At 52.0% G+C, this 20,179-nt stretch overlaps 9 protein-coding genes across 9 annotated transcripts; 4 read left to right on the forward strand and 5 right to left on the reverse strand.

Moving 5' to 3' along the window:
- Window positions 1–2,358: 2,358 nt before the first annotated feature.
- Window positions 2,359–2,784, reverse strand: CTAM01_02005 (uncharacterized protein; the record flags this gene model as incomplete). The annotated part of the gene is made up of 1 exon (XM_060518045.1): window positions 2,359–2,784. The coding sequence occupies one exon, from the start codon at window positions 2,782–2,784 to the stop codon at window positions 2,359–2,361; it is 426 nt and encodes a 141-aa protein (XP_060387579.1).
- A 548-nt stretch (window positions 2,785–3,332) lies between these two features.
- Window positions 3,333–3,596, reverse strand: CTAM01_02006 (uncharacterized protein; the record flags this gene model as incomplete). The annotated part of the gene is made up of 1 exon (XM_060518046.1): window positions 3,333–3,596. One exon carries the CDS (start codon window positions 3,594–3,596, stop codon window positions 3,333–3,335), a length of 264 nt encoding a protein of 87 aa, XP_060387580.1.
- A 434-nt stretch (window positions 3,597–4,030) lies between these two features.
- On the reverse strand, window positions 4,031–5,455 carry CTAM01_02007 (uncharacterized protein; the record flags this gene model as incomplete). Its single annotated transcript, XM_060518047.1, has 1 exon — window positions 4,031–5,455. One exon carries the CDS (start codon window positions 5,453–5,455, stop codon window positions 4,031–4,033), a length of 1,425 nt encoding a protein of 474 aa, XP_060387581.1.
- Window positions 5,456–6,915: 1,460 nt separating this feature from the next.
- On the reverse strand, window positions 6,916–7,575 carry CTAM01_02008 (uncharacterized protein; the record flags this gene model as incomplete). The annotated part of the gene is made up of 3 exons (XM_060518048.1): window positions 6,916–7,191; window positions 7,242–7,463; window positions 7,537–7,575. The coding sequence occupies 3 exons, from the start codon at window positions 7,573–7,575 to the stop codon at window positions 6,916–6,918; spliced, it is 537 nt and encodes a 178-aa protein (XP_060387582.1).
- A 1,187-nt stretch (window positions 7,576–8,762) lies between these two features.
- Window positions 8,763–9,531, forward strand: CTAM01_02009 (uncharacterized protein; the record flags this gene model as incomplete). The annotated part of the gene is made up of 2 exons (XM_060518049.1): window positions 8,763–9,413; window positions 9,469–9,531. 2 exons carry the CDS (start codon window positions 8,763–8,765, stop codon window positions 9,529–9,531), a joined length of 714 nt encoding a protein of 237 aa, XP_060387583.1.
- Window positions 9,532–10,932: 1,401 nt separating this feature from the next.
- Window positions 10,933–11,329, forward strand: CTAM01_02010 (uncharacterized protein; the record flags this gene model as incomplete). Its single annotated transcript, XM_060518050.1, has 2 exons — window positions 10,933–11,088; window positions 11,144–11,329. 2 exons carry the CDS (start codon window positions 10,933–10,935, stop codon window positions 11,327–11,329), a joined length of 342 nt encoding a protein of 113 aa, XP_060387584.1.
- A 1,104-nt stretch (window positions 11,330–12,433) lies between these two features.
- Window positions 12,434–13,701, forward strand: CTAM01_02011 (uncharacterized protein; the record flags this gene model as incomplete). The annotated part of the gene is made up of 2 exons (XM_060518051.1): window positions 12,434–13,036; window positions 13,210–13,701. 2 exons carry the CDS (start codon window positions 12,434–12,436, stop codon window positions 13,699–13,701), a joined length of 1,095 nt encoding a protein of 364 aa, XP_060387585.1.
- Window positions 13,702–14,869: 1,168 nt separating this feature from the next.
- Window positions 14,870–17,372, forward strand: CTAM01_02012 (uncharacterized protein; the record flags this gene model as incomplete). The annotated part of the gene is made up of 2 exons (XM_060518052.1): window positions 14,870–15,161; window positions 15,238–17,372. 2 exons carry the CDS (start codon window positions 14,870–14,872, stop codon window positions 17,370–17,372), a joined length of 2,427 nt encoding a protein of 808 aa, XP_060387586.1.
- A 678-nt stretch (window positions 17,373–18,050) lies between these two features.
- Window positions 18,051–19,377, reverse strand: CTAM01_02013 (domain found in IF2B/IF5; the record flags this gene model as incomplete). Its single annotated transcript, XM_060518053.1, has 2 exons — window positions 18,051–18,338; window positions 18,397–19,377. 2 exons carry the CDS (start codon window positions 19,375–19,377, stop codon window positions 18,051–18,053), a joined length of 1,269 nt encoding a protein of 422 aa, XP_060387587.1.
- Between the last annotated feature and the right edge of the window lie 802 nt (window positions 19,378–20,179).

Genomic DNA, 20,179 nt, shown 5'->3' on the forward strand with positions numbered 1-20,179 from the left:
TGAAGGGGGAAGGGTTGCTGAAAGATCTCAGGCGGTGGATATAAGCCCCGTGAGGTGACGTGAGGCGCATGAGCGGAAGGGTCAAATAAGATCGTTCAGAGGAGGGCTGAGGAAGGTACGAACGAGGCTGTTAGAGGTGTAGCCTGTGCACTCAGTTATCGGTGAGGTACGAAGTGGGAAGAAACTTCTCAGAGCTCCCGGATGTAGTTGTTTTGATACACGCCCGTGAGTGAGATGTGTGTATGCGAAAGGTACCAACGAGACCTTCGAGAGGATGTAGAGGCTCGCGTATCGTGGGCGCTCAGCTGTTGTTCGAGTATGAAGAATCAATGGATTCCTTAAAGGGTCCGAGGACGTATGGACGTGGCCGTGAAGTGAGGTGTGCCTGCTGTAGGTCTGGCAGCTGCGAATGAGGGCGGTCAAGCAGAGAGCAGAAAGAGGCAAGTGTGGTCCTGAACGCTCAGGAGTCCATGAGATACGAATGGGCAAGTAATCCCTCAGGGGTCCTGGTTGAGTATGTGTGATATGAGTGTAAGGTGCGATTTGTATGTGCACATGGGACAAGCGGGAAGAGGGGGTGTTCGGTGTAGGGTGTAGAAGGTAAATGGACTTTTGCTCTTCCTTGTTGCGGAAGAAGAGGGAGAAGACAATCCTTGTTTCTATGCTTTTGTCATTGAATTGTTAAAGTGTAGGTGATGAATGCCTTTGGGTGGGGGAAGATGTAGTGGTTCAGTTGGGACGGGATGCGATGTTTTCTTAGCAGGCACAGTGAGGTCGACTAAACGGCAGGCACGATGGAGTCGCTTATTCAGGAAGGCAGGTCCCCTGCAGTGGGATCAGTCTAGGAAGGTGCAGATAATCAAAGGCGGTCCAGCTGTGTGGGATGTTCTGTGTATCAGTTTGTCAACATAAGAGAAGGCTACATAGACTGAATGCGACGTAGTGTGGTTCTCTCCCCACATGAGGCTTAAGTCGACTACACTACTAAATGCTGTCCGAAGTGTCATTTTGAGGGAAGACAACAGGTTGCCCAGGGGCCAGTGGAATCACTATGTCTTTAAGTCAAGTTTATACGGATCCCGAGTGATGTATAAGAGGAGCTCTTCAACGATAACGGGCTCGGTGACATACTATCAAGGCTGTTTGACATCTATTAAGGTATGTGCAAGATTAGGAGGCATATTTCAGGCCATAGCGAGTTCCAAGTTATGCCTAACATATGTTGTAAGCGGTTTAATTCATATCCTCAAATCTAACTTAGGTTCAAGAGATGTATAATTCTTCATCACTGAATGTGACGCGATATAATTGGGATCCATTGCAGATATCCAACGTAACGTTGTTGCTGAATAGGTGATTTAGGTGCCGAGAGAATCAGCAACACGATGGAAGTCATGATCTCAAAACATTATGCCGACTTACTCAATTGAAACAAACTCGTCTTAAATATAATGCCTATCCTTGTGGTTTTGTACGAAGAGTGGTCACGAGTGTCGTATCTGGAAAGCCTCAGGGGATGGAAACGTGATGTGCTTCCATTCCCAAGCCGACAGCCTTTCTCAACAAGTCAACAAACCTTGTGTATTACTTTGACAACAAGCAAAATACTACAATCACCAGAAATCGCCTCGCTGCTGACAAAACTATGGAAAACTCGACATCAGGTTGTGGATGACGTATCGCAAATGTAGGTAGGACTGCGGCAACAATTGTTAGAGCTACCAAGAGCTGGATACACGCTCTCATTCCTAGCTTCCCAAGAAACCCCATTTAAGTGGCAACATGTCACGAAGATTTATTCAATTGACAACAAAAGCAATGGTGACATGACTGGCAAGCGAGGCGATTCCGAGAATAGTCTAGACAGTGCGATCCTTTGTTAACCTATGGTGGGGCGACATGTCGAGCTTTATTCCAAATAGTACGGATATCAAGACTAATATCCTTTGTCCAAATCTCTTAGGTCACCGGTGCAATAAATTGCCACTTGAAACGATGTGTTATCAATAGAGTAGAATTTCTCGTGTGTATCGTCGGTTTCGAGGTGGAGTAGTCCTTGCCTCAGTGCCATCTTGTTATATCCAAGTCAAGCAGTGTTGCCATATTCATACAGTAACTCAGATGTCATTCCCAATCCACGTTCCCCATTATCATGTAAAAATCAAAAACTAAGGCTCGAACACAACGGCCATGGTGACCTTTCCCCCCCCCCCCCCCCCAAAATTTTGACCCCAAACTCCAAGGCGATGCCGGAAAAGGACGCTTTGAGACGCCGAAATCGGTTGTCTCTCGATACCCAATATGGGAAATAAAAGTGTCTCAGACGAGAACGGTCGAGAACCCCTCGGGCCGAGAACCTCAAGACCTCTCATCCTCTTCCGGGACGGACCGGAACTGACTCTCGCGAGGCAAGGGGTTCATCCGGAGCGGGCTGTCATCCACGTCCACGCTGTTGTGGCGTGATGTGCCGGGGCTGACGTTGATGCTGTAGTAACTCGACCGCGCATCGCGGCTCATCGGGCGCTGGCCCTTTCCGAATGTCATGGTGAAGCCGTTGAGAATCTCCTGGTGTCTGAGGTTGGTCTCGTTGAAGGGCCTCTCGCGCGGATCGGCCTCCTTCTCCTTGATGGCAGTCTTCTTCTTTGGCTTCTCTTCCTTTGCTGAGCGCCATCCAAATGTCTTTGCGAGGCGGAGAGCTGGGGACTTTGGGTCTGAGCTGGTACGCTCTCCCTGGCTAGGCTCGGAGATGGACTTGCGGCGGCGGAAGTGATCGCGGATGGCCATAACGAAAGTGTTGATGATATGTATGTAGAGCTATTGAAGAAGTGGATGATGGAAAGGCAGAAGATGATAACGGTGGCTGATCCTTTAGGAAACTGCTTGAAAGGGTGCCTGATATATTTGGTGATATGTTTGGACAGGTGAAGACTGGTATTGAAGATGTGTGGTATGGCTCTGGATTGGCGTTGTAGGCTGTTGGTTTGTCTGAGTGAATTAAAAGAGGAGAATATTGGTAGGGGAGCCCGATGGTATTTATCCAGGTGTTATAAAAGCCAAAAGACTTGGCAGCATGGGAGGGGAACGGATGTGGCGATCCCAAAGAATAGCACCGTTGGAAGGACCCAAGATGGTGGGATCCGTGTCGCTCAAAGGACCTTTCCAGGACCCTGCATGGTTGGGGTTGCTCGCTAGCCGCTGCTTTCACGACCCGTGAGGCCATATGCAGGGCAGCGTCCAAATGGACTAACAACGCGCTGGGTAGGAGTGGTAAGGCACCACTCACACCATACGGGCCGGAGATCGACTCTCCAGGCCGATGCTACCTTACGTGCTCAAGATGGAAGGCTTCTTGGATGGCGCAGCGTCCGCCTCCGGCTGTATGCGGGGGTCTTCTTCAAATGCGGGGCGACGCATTCCAAGAACACCTGTTCTGGTAGCCTAGCCATTGCTCTTGGAGAAGCTCCCTCGCCTTGGCCGATAGTAATGCCACCGGGTTCCGATGTTTCCTGCTCTCCCCTGATCCAGATGATCTTCAACGTGGCGGGGTTGAGGTCTTCGACGGTCTCGACCCGATCTCTAAACTCATTGTTCTGCATTCTGGCCGTCCCAAAATGTCTTCTTTGAGAAAATCGACCCGTCCCCGATGGTACCGGCCAGGCCGGTTAGCGCTGCAGGCCTGGATTCCCGCCATGTCTCACTTAGTCTCAGGTACTCTAAACTCAATAGAATCGTAAGCAGCAATTCTCGGGCTCAAAGATCAAACAACTACCCGCGCGTGTGCGTCGAAAGGACATCAATTGGTGCACTCTATCTCCAAAGACCTAGCCATTTCCGGAACGCCGCTACCAACGCAGTGACAACCGCCGGGCTGCTGCCAGAACCCATTCTGGCTGTCTTCGAGTCTGCCTAGTACCGAATCGAGCCAATTTAGATGTGCAGAAGGGGATACAAGCTTAGACAAAGAAGAACCTTGTGTGTGCGCTACCAAGAGTGCGCGAGAATTCGAGTACCCCTGCTGATCTAACATGGCTCATCGAGATGTGCACTCGGCTCCAAAAACACCAGCGCTGCTAGATCCAAGGCCTCCCAGAGCTGTGAGACCCCAGGCCAACGCTGCAGATTCCCAGTCCATATCCTCATCGGGCAGTTCGTCGCCTTCGACAGCAGTGCGGCTTTCCGCAGGACTCGGCTCGTACGCATCTTCTGGTGCCTCCTCGGGGTTTGCCGTACGCTTCAGGGTACGGCCTTGACGAGTGCTTCTAGACGAAGGTGTCTCTGAAATTGTCATCTCTGCAGACTTATTTTTTTCTGCATGTTGATTGCCCCTGCGTCGCGTGGAGACTGTGTTGGTGTGGCTGGACGATTCCGATTCCGGCTTTGTTTTGTCACTTCCTCCCAGTAGTCTGGGTGGTGGCTTTGCCTTCGATAAATCGTTGGGAGCGAATGGAGTAGAGGCAGCTAGAATGTCATTTACATCCAGCACACGTGTAGCCGCCCATAAACCTTGGCTGAGTCCGCTGAGCAAAACGTCCCATGCCACAGCAGCTACAACAGGATGGTCGGATGCCGATCCCAAGACTTTCCCCAGCGCCGTTGTTGTACGCTCCCACGTCGAGCGTTTCTCTGTGTCAAAAGGCAGGAACCGGCTATGACGATGATAGTGGGCATTTGGCGCATTGTAAAGCAAAGCAAGCGCGGTGCCTTTGACGTGGAAGGCAAAACTTGCTGTGGACACAAAGCGAAAGAGTTCAGTGAATATGCCGTATGCTCCGTGAGGATCAGAGTATACTGTGCCCCAACTAGCTGGAATGACGGCGGGAATGACAATGGGACCAAAGGTCAGAAGTCGCCCAAAGATTGCGATCCGGGCAAATGTCGCTGTGCCTGTTGTCGACGGAGCCCAGTATATCAGAACGTATGTAAAGCAGAACGATGCCAAGAGCAAGGCCGGGTGTGGCGTCCAATTGATAGGCTTCACAGGCAGTAATCTCTCGCGCAGGCGTCCTAGTGCAGAGGTGGGATGTCTGTCGTCTGCAGTGGTGGTCGGGGCAGGAGTAAGAAGCAGTGCGAGATAGAAGAGGTTCTGGGCGAACGAGAGGCTGACGAGATGTGCTAATCCGAGGTAGGCCCAGACAGAAGGGATTCTTCTTCGTGTGCCTTCGACTGCCAACAGCAAGCTCCATGAGACCGTTGCGAGTTCGATTTGCTGGCCCCACCAGAACCGACGAGCTTTCTCGGCGATGATCTCGAGAGCGTCTAGGTGTATTGGAGTGTCACTTAGCCAGCGGCCAATAAAGACTTGAATCGCAGTTTCGTTAGGGATGACTCCATGATCGCCATAGAAGCTAAGGTTCCATGAGTAAGCCAGACAAAGAAAGCGCAGAAGACGAAACAAACCGAACTGGAGCTTCAACTCCACGCTGATCTGCCCAGACGCGATATGAAAGTTTCGCATAGCTTGAGGCCCAGTAACTTGCAAAAGACAAGCTAATGAGTGCCAAACTTGCGAACAACGGCGCAAGAGCTGAACGGCGAACAAGTCTTGCTCTTGTTCCTTGAGATGGCGGCAAGTGCTGATACGAGCTGTACAGACTTCGAGCGACAGTGGTGCCGAGAATTGCCACTGCAAGTGCATGGCCAGCCACCAAGCTCAAAGGCAGGTACCTGAATATCACGTTAGGATCGTTGGCTTTCATTTCGATGATCAAACACACTTCACTTCCGGTTCCAAGGGCACCGGCGCCATGTTTGTTTCGGTGAAATGGCTAGACGACTGATGCTGATTATGGTGTTGTTACAGGATGGTCAGCCACTTTGAAAAGTGCACCGAGGTGAGTGATGTCGACCTCGGGGGTCAAACGATGTAGGTGCGGCGCGCGTCATCATAGCACACACTTGGGCGCGTTCCTTGGAAGCTCACTCGACAGCCTTTGCCTGCTGCTGTTAATCACAGCGTCGGTATGAGGTGTACAACTACCTCCATTCGGGCAATATGTGCTGTGTCGTCATGGTAGCGGTACCATGCTGCCAGGTAGACAGGGGCCCAGGGCGTCTGGCGGGAAGTGGAGTTCCAGGACCTGAACTGCACGTCAAGCACAGACCAGCGTGAGCCGGAGAAACAGAAACGGCGGCAGGGCTAGCGCGGGCAGGACGGCGACCAGCCCCACACCTCACCAACCATAAAAATCTCTTCTTGTGAGGAAGCCTCTCTTGTCTTCTCTTTTCCTCTTTACTACAATCCGGATCAAATTTACATCGACATATGTTTTTGGTCTGTATGGCGGCTCCGCTATGCGGCTTGCTGAGGGTTGTCCTGTTCTCCTTGGACTTTCTTCCGTTCCCGGCCTCCTAAAGTAAATCCTATGTGAACACCTTTCCTTATCAGCCGAGTATGACGACTCTTCCTGGTATTTGACTGTGGGGTGGTCTCAACATCCTTTTGTAAAGGAACCTGAGTTATTAAAACGGAACCTGTAGTGCGGAACAACTCGTTCGTGTTCCTACCGACCTGAAACCTGTGCGCAGAAGAGCCAAATGGGCCAAGAGAGCAGTTGTTCCTCCACACGCCAATGCCTCGCAAAACCTTGGTTGAACCATGGTCTTTTACCAGTTACCTGGTTAGATTACGGAATCCTCCGTCTAAAATATTGGCCGGGGATCTCAGTAGTGACTTACGCGCATGACAGGCGGATCGATCTACAAACCTACGTCGAGATTTGCGCCTATGACACTGTCGTGTGTTTGCACGGTTGCTGTCGGTTTAGGGACGACGTTAGGCTGCTACCTTTCAATTCCTGAACCATGGAAGCAGAGGCCTTATATGACTGTCCAACACGAACGGTCATCCTCCGCCAAAAGTGACATGGGAGCAAGCGGGTCCGTCTCTATGGCAGCTATGATCACGCCTTCAGGTTGTCAGACGTAGTTGGTGCCTCGACCTCCGCGACCATTCTTCCAGACCAGGAATATGAGGACAATAGTCGTCAGCGCGAACCCGAACGTCACAAACTGCATAGCCTGGTCTGCGGTTGCCTTCCTGCACCTCTCTAACAAGACACTTTCGGTCATGCCAGGTGCCAAGTACCACTGTCCATCCTGCTTGAATTTTCCACCGTTGATGATATCGTTGTTCCCAATGGCTTTCCAATGCTTTTCGTCACATGCAACACCGTGTAACCCAATTGCGAAAGCCTGCCATGTTGTTAATAGCAAGTACATGGTATGATCATCGAAGGACTTACTATACCACCGCCGAGGAGTAAGACCCCACTCAAGGCGTCCGCGGCCATCACTACGAGAGCCGGAATGGCGTCTATGAAAACAGCTACCAAGCCCAGCACGGCGACGGCTAATCCAAAGCCGCCAGTAAATGTGCTGTATTTGGTAGTCGTGGGAGCGTCGCCAATCTTCTGTCCCTTGACGAGGTCGATAGATAGCCCGAGGACAACGATAGCCATGATACCCTGAGGGACGCGCAGTGTTAGCTCAACCTGATTTCCAGGGTTCATTGAACGAGACGAGTGTATTATCGCAAACCTGAAGAGCCCAAACGCCCATGCTGATGAGGTTCAGCATCTTCTTAGCTTAAGACTATGCTTCGTTGAGAATGTAAGTGACGTGCTTCTGCACGAATGATAATCTTCTTGCTGTACGAGATATGACAATGATGCGATGCAGACAACAAAAATTCGTAACGAAAAAGTGCGACAAAGTAAAAGGCGATAGATACCTCGCTTATATAGTATGCTCATTCAAAAACGAGGACAGCCCTTGAGTAACTGTGTCACTAGAAGCAGCAGGCAATCAACGACCAAAAATGATCTTTAATCGGTCTCAAGACGGCGCAGTAAGGCGTTACTTGTTCTGCTCCCGTTTCTAAGTGACACATAGATGAATTTCCTGCATGTTTGCGCCGCTGGACGAGTCACAACGACTTCTCATCGGCTACTTGCATATCAGGCAGGCTGCTTTGCCAGCTTCTGCCCGGTACTACTCTCCAATCATTGTACCACAGGGCTTCCTCCCTCTCATCTTAGGGCATACAGTCTGGCTCAGGCTTGGGCCTCACAGGCTACAGCAGGCAACAAAAGGAAAACTGAAGAGGCAGTGAGTCAGTTCCGAGACTGATCCTACAGAGTCTTGCACTCGAGAGCATCGAATCAGGTTCCACCATACAAATGTAGTTCAGCAAGAATTGGTTCGGAAACAAGTAGCCAAGGGAGTGGGCCACCGCTTCGCAAGAAAGAGCAGATACGACCTCGCTTTTGCTGGTATGACATGTTATTGTTTGCCTGTCTAATTCTGGAAACACTATCTCGGCGCCTGGTCAGATCGCTACCTCACCTTGGGTGGACCCTCCCCATGCCATTACCTGTGGGCACCGCCTTTACAGGCTGCTCCAGCTTCGGGGCAAATGAAGGACATTGATATATTACCTGACGTGCCAGCACCAGTAGTCGACTTTCTGGCGAATGCTGACTCATCACATGAAGGTTAAAAGAACTGCTGCGATGAGGTAAGCCGGAGAATCTGAACTTGAGCTTTCCCGAAAGATGGCCGGATAAGTGGAGTCCATCTGAATGTGCCAATGCAACTGTATCCGTCACTTTCCACTGCCTTTCTGAACGCACGGGCCAAGTCGCGATTGGTCTGCCCAAATTTTTTCGACAGCTTCCATCATCGGCCTGCAAGCCCACATCTCCTGTCCACTGTCCAACTCCGATCCCCGGCTTCATTCATCCGCCACGTCCACAACCTTCACCATGTCGTCGCTTTGGGATACCCTTTCTGGTCGCAAGTCCTCTCAGAAGGACGCCGGTGCTTCCCAGTCTTCACCGGCCCCCGAACCTACAACCACCTTCCAGAACACCCCAGCACAGTTCGACCCTTCAGCAGGATCTGGCGTCGAGTCTTTCCTTCAGAGCTCATCCTTTGCCGACCCCGCGCAACTACACCCCCTCTCTGGACTGAACAAGGACACACTCGAATACCTTTCTCTCGAAGATGCGGCTCTGGCGGATGTCCCTGGCCAGTCTGCCCTCCCCTCCCGAGGCTTCACCGATGACCTTTGCTACGGAACGGGAGTCACATACTTGGCAGCCTTGTCGATAGGAGGAGCCTGGGGACTGCAAGAGGGTCTGAGGAGATCAGCCAACCAGCCGCCGAAGCTACGACTTAACTCAGTGCTTAACGCCGTCACTCGCCGTGGCCCCTTCCTGGGTAACTCCGCTGGTGTCGTTGCCATTACCTACAACTTTTTCAACGCGGGTATCGGCTACTTCAGGGGAAAGCACGACTCTGCCAACACGATCTTGGCTGGCGCTTTTAGTGGAATGGTTTTCAAGAGCACAAGGGGTGTGCGGCCCATGTTGATTTCCGGTGGTGTTGTGGCCTCCGTGGCCGGTGCCTGGGCTGTAAGTTGCCGCCTTCACAAGTATATTGGCGTCGCATATCTAATCGTTTTCGCAGGTTGTCCGCAGTACTTTCTTCTCTGCCCCCGAGCCTATTACTTCCGAGCATGCCACCTTGTAATTTACGACATAACCTGACGAATTGTCCCCGTTGAAACCCGCCAGTAATGATTATTCATTATGCCCATGGATCACGTTGGATCTGTGGACGATGATGCTCGCCATTGCGAGCTTCTTCTATCTGTTGTTTGAGTAAGGAAATTTAGAGCGCCTTAGAGGAGTCTTGGGCATTGTGACGGACGATCTCTCCTCAAGTGGACCCGTGTACAGTATTTAGGAAGGAGCATTAGAAGACCGCATCACTGGGTGGAAGTGGGCGTTCGGTACCTGTCAAAAAAAGAACAACATTACACGTTCCTTCTACGTCCAAGTGTCCTAGACGGTTGTTGCCATATTGGACTGGCCTGCCAGCCTGATGGCAATGGAAGAGACGTCCTGAGCAGCATCTAACTAGTACAGGCTCTCCTCAGGCTGCCGATCGCCTTTCATCGCTACCCCTATGCCGCAGGAAAACATAAGCATGGAGATGCAGCAGGCTAGATACCATTTCTATTATGTCTGCTTCACCTGAAATCGCGTGATAGACTCGACGTGAAGTTATTTTTCACTATCAGCTACGGTCACGACCGCGGAAGATGAAGACATCCGCAACTCGCGACAAGCTTGATCGATCTTGAGCTGGACAATATACAAGCTAGAGCGAAGCATCTCGATCGCGCTACATCTGATATAGGTTCAATAGGAGTTCACGTATACAACGAAGTCGGTGGACAACGCTTTCTTCCCTACGATACCTCGTCGCCACTACCTAGAGAAACAAGCTATCTCCCCGAATCTCTCAGCGTCCGAGAACACGGTCTCCAACGATTCGGTCGTTGTCGTATGATGGGCTGGTGGTCTTGTACGAATGTTTGTCGCAGGAGATCGGCGAGACCGATGAGACCGACGATGCCTACGGTGCCTACGATTAAGCTCGCAGCGATGATGGTACTGAAGGTCTTAGTCCTCCAAGCGAGCTCGATGACATTGGAAACCACAAGCGGGCATTGCATCTCTTCCTGAGGAAAAGGTTCAAAAATATCCGTAACTTTCGTTGTGAAAAACCCTGCTGACTTCCATTTCTTAGATCCAGGAAGTTTCCCGAGTAAAAATGTTTTGCCTGAGTAATTCCTCTCTGATCGACAGCGAGTCCTCTCACGTCGTATTGATATACCTTGACAGGAATGGCGGCTCGATCCTCCAGAAGTCATCCTGGCCGGTGTGGACCGACTTCGAAGCTTTCATCAAAACAATGTCTGTGTATCATTACGAGGCCACCATCAAACGGGGCGGTAGCGTGGAGAACATCAAGTAAACTTTCCTACAAAAAGTCGGCGACTTTATGATATCAAAGTCGGATACGCATCCCCCCAAAATCGCCATCGCCAGGACGTATCCGACCTGGTTCAATAATCTTGGCACGATGAATGATACGTGGAGTTACGCGAGGATCGACGCCCAACAAAGTGTTGACATTGCAGTGAACGAGAAGGCCTCGCATGACCTTGGTGGCAAAGATGCCTTTGATACGATGAATAGAGTAGGAGAAGCAGAAGAAAATACAGTTGGCTTGGTCAAGGTAAGTCAAGCACATCGCGTTTCGGGTCGAAGACTTGGGATTAACCGCTCATTAGCTGTGGCAGCGCAAATCGATCAAGCAGCTGCCCGAAATCCTGCAACTGGTCGGCCAACCTTTGCTTGCGCCTCTGGCATCAATGTTCGCTGCAAACGGCTTCTTTCCTCATGACATTGACAGACTGTTGGAATCTTCTTTTGACGGAGATATTGAAGACAATGATTGGCCTGCGGATTTCCGCTGATGGATTTTGCGCGTTGTTCTTGTTCGCTCGCCCCATGGTAGCTCAGCCACGTGTTGACGCGAGTATCGATTGTGCTTCGGAGTTGGATATTCGTATGTCTTGGCCAGTTTGGCACCTGCGTTTCGGTCTTTTTATATTGCCGTGAGGCTCACATTGATAATTAATGAACTGCGTTGTCGCATTGCATCCGCTATGTACCCGATATCAATTCCAAGGAAGATGCGGTCTTCTTTCAATATCAAGGCATGCAAAGGGCCAGATTCATCATCAGTGATTACCATCCCAAGCGCCATTCGAGATCAAGGACCTAGAAACCGCCTCTAGAGCGAACCTGTCGCAATCGATTGCTGCTTAAAACCCCACTCCCGACTGACTTCATCTTTCACTCCTACCACCACCGTCCTCGGACCCGAATCCTCAAGCAACATTATTGCAAACTATTCGAATCTTCCCGACTGCTCGTCTTCCAGGCAACGTCAACATGTGCGGATTTTGGCCTTTCTCGAAGGCACACTACGACAACGAGGATCCGCCACTTGTCTATCGCCTTGGCTGGGATGGCCAGAGATACGCTATAGATGTTGTAAGTAGAATGTCTCTTGGATACCTTTTGCTTTCTTTACCCTCTCTTGCAATCCCAACCATTGCCGTTATTTCCCTCCGTTTTTCTAGTAAGCCCCCGGAAGATCATGCAATGACCTGCCCCCTTTTCTTGTCTTTCGGCCTCAGAGACAAAGAGCCGGCCAAGACATCACTGGAGCGGGTCATTGGTATACCAAAAGCTTCAAGCCGCAGTGGATCTTCATGCGGCTGGGTGAAGAGATCTGGCTGAGTTCTCGCCTTGGACCGCTCTTCAGATCTCTTCTCCTTCACATCTCTTTGATCAGCCTCATTTTCTATCAATTCACCCAAGACTGTGATGAGGTGAGAACTCTCAGCTCATCAAAGCCCTCCATCGATAAAGGAGTCTCGTCTCCTGGCATTTGGTCTCTACCCCTGGATTTCCGAGTTTGATACACCAATCGAAACAAAAACGACCTCGATACTCTAGAAACAAGGTTTCGGCGTCGAGTTCAACATACAATCGAGTCCAGCAAATCCGCCATGAAGTCTCCCAAGAGCAAGTCGGCTGCCAATACCACCGGCCCGCGGCAGGTGCGCTTCACGGAGGACCGCAGCAACCCAGGTGCCTCCTTCCCCGTTACCCAGGGAACCGACACCTCGACCGCTCCTGCCTTCAACACCCACGAAAGCGACGTGGGTGAAGACAGCGGTGTTTTCCTCCACACCTCAACCAATCCCTCTGCCTCAGTCAATCTTGGCCATCACTTTCCTCCCACACCCTTCGGTCAGGCTGCTCACCCACACCTCAACCCTTTCATACCCTCCACCGTGCACCCCGCCTACATCTCCGAGACCAACTCGTTCGCGCCTTTCGGTAAATTCAACCCGTACGGACTTACCGCGCCTCCCTACGTCAACATGGCCGACTACCAGAACGTCGCTCCGCCTACTAGTGGCCTTCACTTCCAGCCGCCGGTTCCCGACACCACCTACGGCCCCATGCAGCACGTTTACGTGCCTCGCTTCGACAACGGAATGCCTCCAGTCTATCACGTCGGTCTCCCTCATGCTCAGGCTCTGCCAGTGGCCTCTTTTGTTGCCCCGAAGCCTACTCCAGTTCTGCTTGGCGCACCTCTTGTTGTTGTTCATTATTATGCAAGTCCCCAGCGCACATACGCTGCGATTGCTTCCTGAGCCGAGCGGCTTGTGTGATTCATCGGGCACCTGGATTTCTTTGCTTCATCTAGCCGCCTCATTTTCATCTCACTAAGCTCACCCAAGGTTTCGAGAAATAGTTTGCTGACTTGAGATTGTAGCAGTCCCCCGCCAACAACATCACCTACATTGGCCAGGCCCCCCCTCAGCCTCCCATCATCATGGCCCAACAGCCTGCTATGCACGCGGGCATGAGCATGCACCCTCCGATCATGCTTCAGGCTCCTCCCGCCGGTTTTAGTGGCCCTCCCATGTTCCAGGGTGCCCACATGGGTATGAATATGCCTCCCAACATGGGCGGAGGTGGAATGCCCGTCTTCCCAGGTAATACCAATCTTCCTCCGGACGTCACTGGATATGGCAAGACCGCTGGAGAGGTCGCCATGGAGCAGGCCCAGTTTGCCTATTCCAATGGTCTCTTCGAGCCCCAGGACTTCAAGCCTGCGGACGATGACCCATCCCGCTACTATCCCGTTCGAGAGGTTGATGGTAACTGGACCCAGCGCAATCGTTTCACTATTGACAACCTTGGCGATTGCCGTTGGTATGTCACCAACGAGGGCTACTTCTACGCCGTCCGTTTGCCCAACTGAAGTATTCCTTCATCATAGGTATTTCACCTCAATTAGAAGGAAACGAGATGAATTGCTAACGTTCCAAGCAGCGTCAACGGGCAGCGAGATGATTTGGAAGATCTTGGGGTGAATGATGAAACGGAGAAGATGCCCTCGTGAGTATGCGAAAAGGAATGAGGAGGCCCCCATGTCTGATCATAGCAGATGATTCAACTTTCCGGCAACTTGCCCTTCAGACCCCTCTAATCCGTCATTGGCCCTCAGACCGTCAGGTAAGGCATGCAATCTATGGCAAAGCTACAACAACTGACAAGATATTAGGACGATCATTAGAGCAGATAATCTGTCTGCTTTAAGGATTTGTTCACGTCATTCGCCCAAGGACAATACGGATACCAGATTGGGCTGAATGGGATGAAAGGGAGAGGAGGATAAAGTCAATGGTTTCCTATGTCGACATGCCAGAGAATGCTCTCGCCCAGGCCGCCAAAGTTGCGGTTAAGGTCGAAATTGGAGGCAGCTTCAATGCGTGGCTTGGAAGTAGACCGATATTTCTATTCCTGGGGTCGTTTGACGATGGCTCGGAAGAGGCTGGATGCCTCAACCTGGCCCTAGGTAGATTGCGAACCCCATAAGAGTGATTTCGAGACGCCACATTTGCCTGATTATTTTGCATGCGTGAAAAATCAAAGCGATGCGAATGAGTGGGTTTATTTAGCTGTAAAGAAGTCTGTAAGGTATGATTGAGCGTGACAGGGAATTATTTCTCTCTGAATTTGAGATCATGATGTCCAAAGAGAATTGGAGCCTTTCTTTTTTGCCTACTATTATTTGTACTCTTATTGGATGATTGACATGTGATTTACTTTCAGAGTCCAGTAGTACTGGCTACCTAAAGTAGGTGATTTACTTTGGGCAGGTACAGAAGTCGGGCAGTTCCTTCCAATGCGGGCGAGGTAGTCACTCTGACCTGGCTTCACCTACCTTCGTACTCAGGATTCACCTCCTTTTGCATCCAATGAACCCATCAATGCAGAGATACCACCCTAATTCTGTGCTTTCCCTTCCTGAAAGTTCTCTAGAAAGAAACTAGTCGAAGGCGGATTCCGCAATATTCGTTGACGATCGGGCTGCATCCACAGTACAGAACCTCCCACTGACAGCATCTCGGTAGTCAACCTCCACCATGACGCGTAACGCCCGCAGCTCTACTCTCTGCGAGTGGGCCCTTGGCGTCAGCGTCGAGGAATACTGCAACTCTATTGAAAGGCGCAGACGCAAGAAGTCCAGCAGCAGACAGCGGATCTGCGTCGAGATTTCCACCGACGACGAATCCGAGGAGGATACGGTCAAGATCACATACCCGCGCGCCAATCGCAGCAAGGACTCTCCGGGACCCGGCTCCAAGAAGGTCCGTTTTGAACAGGCCTCGTCAAAGCCTGCGCTGAAGGCTGTGGACGCAGAAGCTAAGTCCAAAGGTGATACCAACATCCAGTGCGGGCATGAGTATCGAAATTCATCAGGAGAAGACGAAACTAACCACGGAGGAAGCAGACATGAAGAAATCGGAGAAGACAGATGACACATCCGAATCTGAGTTGGAAGCTAAGTCGAAGAAGAAGAAGAGAGGTGCCAAGGCAGCTATGAAGAAGGTAGTGGATTCTTCGTCCGAAAGTGAGACAGATGAGACTGAGGAGGAGACGCCGGCACCTCTCAAGAAGAAGAGACAAGAAAAGACGAAGGACAATGTCAAAAAGTCATCTAAGACGAAGGAAAGCGCCGTTCCAGCCGATACCGAGCCCAACAACGTCGGTCCTACAGTCAAGAAAGCCCGAAGCAAGAATGGAGGAGGGAAGACGAACGAGACCAAGAAAGTCGACAAGCCTCAGAAAGTAATGCCCAAGGCGGCGTTGTCTCCTCACCTACGCCGACCCAATCTCATAATGCCCATTCGCGCGGAGGTCATTCAAGTTGAGCATACCATTGAGGGCGTCGAAGATCCTCGACCCAACGCATTCCACGACCCTCAGCACGGCGTTGTCCGAGTCTATCATGGACCAGCCTACGGCAATCCTTACGGCTTGCTCTATCCTGCTCGCGATCCAAACAATGCTCCTTTGCCGATGGGCGTCCCCCATCCCCTGCAGAACCCCTATTTTTACGGTTTCGCCAATCCCTCAAACCCCGGAGACAACCACTTCAAGGGCCAGTCTCCCTGGGGCTCTATGCCCGTCACTTGTATGCCTGGAGGACCGCCAGTCATGGCAGCAGTCGACCCGATGCAGATGGGAATGCAGATGCCGCCGTGGTGGGGTCCCTCGTCTCCTAAAGGTCTTTCTCCAAAGGGATCTCCGAAGCATGTTATGTCGGGGGCCATTCCAGCAGACGCAGCATCGACGACAGGTGCCAAGAATAAGGAGCAAGGATGGGATACCAACGTTGGTCCTCAACAAACCAAGGCTGCTTCGCCTCTGGCAAAGGTAGCGAGTCCCAATAACGTGGCTCCTGCTTCTCCTATCAACATCAATTTGACGGTGAATCCAAATACACCATGGGCTGCATTTGCTAGCGACCTCAGCAAAAAGTCTACTCCTAACAAAAATGGATCGCAAAATGGAAGCAAAAATTCCTGGGGATCGAAGAAGAGCACAGACTGGCAGCCCCTGGGCAGTGGCCAGCATCCTGATCTTGCTTGGGGCAACACTCCCACAAAAAGCCAGGGAAGTAACAAGGGAAGCAACTCGGGCTGGACGAAGATTGGGGATGCGAACAATGATTCTTGGGGAGCGACTGGAGGCAGTGGAAGCAATAGTGGGTGGAACACCACGAATACTGCCCAGGCCAATGATGCTTGGGGAACACCCGGCAACACTCAAAGCAACGATGCCCAGACAACTTCTGGTGGCGACGGCTGGACGGCGATGAATGGTAACACTTGGGACAATACCGACAATACGAATAAGGATGGATGGGGAACCTCCGATGACCAGTCAGCCGATGCCTGGGCTAAGTCTGGAGGCGACTACAGCAACAACTGGGGAACTGGATCGAATCATTCCAACTCGAAGAAGTCAAATAAAAGCCAAAATGGCAATGGAAGCAATCGAGGCACTAGCGGTCAAGCCAAGGCTGCTACGGACTGGGATGGCCAGGGAAACAATGTTGGCTACTCAGGATCGGAGCGTAAAGTGTCAAACAACTCGAACAAGTCTAGCAAGTCGAAGAAGACTTCACCACCGCCGCCCTCAACCAATGCTGGCTGGGACAACAACGCTGGGCCTTCGACCAACAGTCCCGTTGGTAACTCGTCCAACAAGGGCAACGGAAATGAGAAGAGCTCAAGGAATGCGTCCAAGGGCGATGCGTGGGCGACTGCCAGCAACTCGGCCTGGACTACATACAACAACGCTGGCCCAACGACCAACAATAGCCCCCACAATTCCCACTCGTCGAAGAAGAGCTCGGGAAGCAAGAGGGAAAAGACTGATCAATGGGTTTCGGCTGGCGGCGGTGCCGGATGGGGCCCCGAGACCACGAGCGGCGAAGTCAACTACGGCCCGACGGCGACCGAGATGAGTAAGACTTCGAGCAGCAGCAAGAGTATGCCAGGCGCCTGGGATACCAACGTCCCTCCTTGGGGAGATCCGACTTTGGCGCAATCGACAGGCGGTGCGGCAGACCAATGGTAGAGGTGATTATGGCGAAGCCGAGCTCAGGGGGAGCTCTTGAATGGTACCGCAGCAGTAGAAGCGGAAGGGTGGTCGGCTGGCGGGAGGTATTTGACAGCAGCTGGTAGAATTTTTTGGAACCGACAGATCTTGGTGATCTGCACATATTGGGGCGTTTTCCCCAACAAGGAGGTTGTGGACTTTGGCGAATGCATTATTTGACAATGACTTGGGAAGGGGAAGGGGGGGAGTCTGCGGGTTGAAGAGACATTGAGTTTTACGAGCCTAGACTGTTTTACCCGCACGGGAGGCGCGCGGGGCGTTGCAGCTTTCACCCGAGTTCTACATCAGCTGGAGGACAAACAGCTTGGCACCAGAAATTGACGTAGATAGATCAAGAAACATTGAAACAAAGGTGTCGGTCAAAGAGTGAGAGTAGATGGTTTGCCAATGGCTGCAGTCTACAAGATGTGTGCTACCTACGTACCGACATCCCGTCCACCGACGAGAGATGTTCCAGGTTAGGGGAAACGCTCAGTCGCCGAATGGAGATGGGAACCGGAGGGAAAGAAAACGAGCGGACTGTTCTGGCAATGCTGCCCAGAAAAGATATGCGAATTCAAAGTTAATGTTGGGCACGAAAAGTCATTGACTCCGAAATGCCAATGACGCCTCCCAATTTCTCCGTCAGATGCGCATTTACTCGTCCTCCTCGCTAGACTCCTCCTCCGAGGCCTCCTCGAGCCACTTGATGAAGGGCTCGGCGGCCTTGCGGACCTTCTTGGAGGTGGCCAGGTCGGTGTACTTCTTGCTGGCCTTGGTACCCCACTTGACGGCGACCTCCTCGCTGAGGAGATCGTGGTTGTAGTACAACTGGAGGATCTTGACAACTTTGTCAAAGATGTCGGGGTGCTCCTTGGCGAGCTGGCCAATGAGGCGCTCGGTACCACCGAGGAGAGCCTTCTCGTGGCGCTCAGAGGTAACAAACTAGGAGATGAAGTGAGTCAAGGGGTCATAGCCATTGGTCCAAACGATGTGAACATACCTGCTTCATCATGCCGGCGCGCTTGGGGATCTGGGCGAGAATGTTCTCGTCGAAGATGGTCTGCACCAGAACCAAAACGGAGCGGTGCTTGGTCTCGATACCAAGCTCCTTGGCCTTGACAAAGATGTCAATCGAGTCGACCTTGTCGACACTGCCCTTAGCAGTGGCCTCATCCTGGATCCAGGTGCCAAACTCGTCGTAGACGGTGCTGCCAGAGGCCTCGCCATCCTCGTCTTCGTCATCGCCCATGTTGAGCTTCTGCTTGAACTCGCCGGGGAGCTGAGCCTGACGGGCCTTGACGGCCTCCTCGCTCATGTCGACGGCCCACTCGTGCTCCTGGGTCTCAAACTGGTCAATCTCGGGAGCCTCCTTCTTCATCTTCTCCAACTCGTCATCACTACCAACATCCTGGTCGTCGGCGTCGTTGGAGCCGTTGTCGGATCCTTCTCCGCCGCTTCCGCTTCCCTGTCCGTTCTCCTTGGTACCGTTGGCCTTCGCGCGGCGGGCAGCCTTGCGCTCGGCCTTGTCCTTCTTGCCCTTCTTCGGCTGGTTCTTCAGGATATAGCCGCTAAGCTTCAGACGGAGGTCGACCTCGGAACGCTGGCCACAGGCCTTGCAGTCGAGGAGGATGCGACCGTCTTTGATGTTGACGTCGGTCTCGGGGTTCTTGCACTTCTTGCAGAGAACGAAACGGTTGATGAAGCCATCGAGGTGGTCTTGCAGCTTAGCGGCGTTGTGGGAACCGTTGATAATCCAGCGGTCGTCGGCGGGGTCAACGTTGGTCTGGGCACCGAGCTCGAAGCCGAAGTACTTGATGACATAGGCACCGGGACGGGCGAGAGACTGGGCGACGCTGCTCAAGTTGACGACAACGGTCTTGATACCGTTGCCCTTGCCCTCAATCTTGGTGACGATCTTTTCCATCTTGTAGCGATAGAAAGCGTCCTTGACGTCGCGACGAACGTTGATGAGGGAAGCCATGATTGCGATATTGGTAGTAGGTGGACTGAAGAAGAGTCTTGGAAGAGTATTTTTGATTTAGGAGGGTTGATTGGATCTGGAGTTAAGAGGCTCGGGATGCGAAGCTGGTAGTGCTGTCGTTTGGACGGGCGGGTAGCATGAAGAAGCCGGAGGTCGTGATAGTATAGGATCGACTGATTGGCGAGGAAGCTGGTAGGGGAGCAAGAAGGCGGACTCAATGCTCAAGGGTTCTTTTGATGAACATAGGGTAAAGCGAGACTAGATCGTCTTTGCTGTCGAGAATTCATGAACTCCTCTGGGTTCGGAGATTTCAGCCAACGGAACTGATGTTGGGGCTACAAGGTTTCGCTATGCGAAATGATTGCAGCTTGGGGACGAAGTGTCTGAAGACGGTGGTATTGTCGTGCTGATACATAAACTGCTATGTGGCTTGTACCGCGTGAGGGTGGTGTTGTATGTTCAACTCTCGCGGAAGAAGACTCGGTGGTCGGGAACGCGGCGAGAGAGGATGCTACTGGCGATTGTTGACGATACTGTGGTTGTTTAGGGCGGGGTGTTGGGTGGTGGTGGTGGAAAGTGGCGACGTTCTCAGGAGAGAGAGGGGTGGAGGTGGGAAGAGGTTTTGTACGCTTTGGAAGATTTTACCGCGGAGGACGCGAGGATGCAGAGATGCCTAAGCAGGGCGGTGAACTGCGATTGCGAAAAGGTGGGTTTAAGATAATTGCGAGATGTGCTCGATTGGATCTCCGAGCGGAGGGTTTTGTGCGTTTTTTTCTTGTGGGTGGTGGGAAGAGGAGAAAAC

The sequence above is a fragment of the Colletotrichum tamarilloi genome (assembly GCF_030869305.1).
Source record: "Colletotrichum tamarilloi strain Tom-12 chromosome Unknown Scaffold_4.1, whole genome shotgun sequence".
NCBI lineage: Eukaryota > Fungi > Ascomycota > Sordariomycetes > Glomerellales > Glomerellaceae > Colletotrichum > Colletotrichum tamarilloi.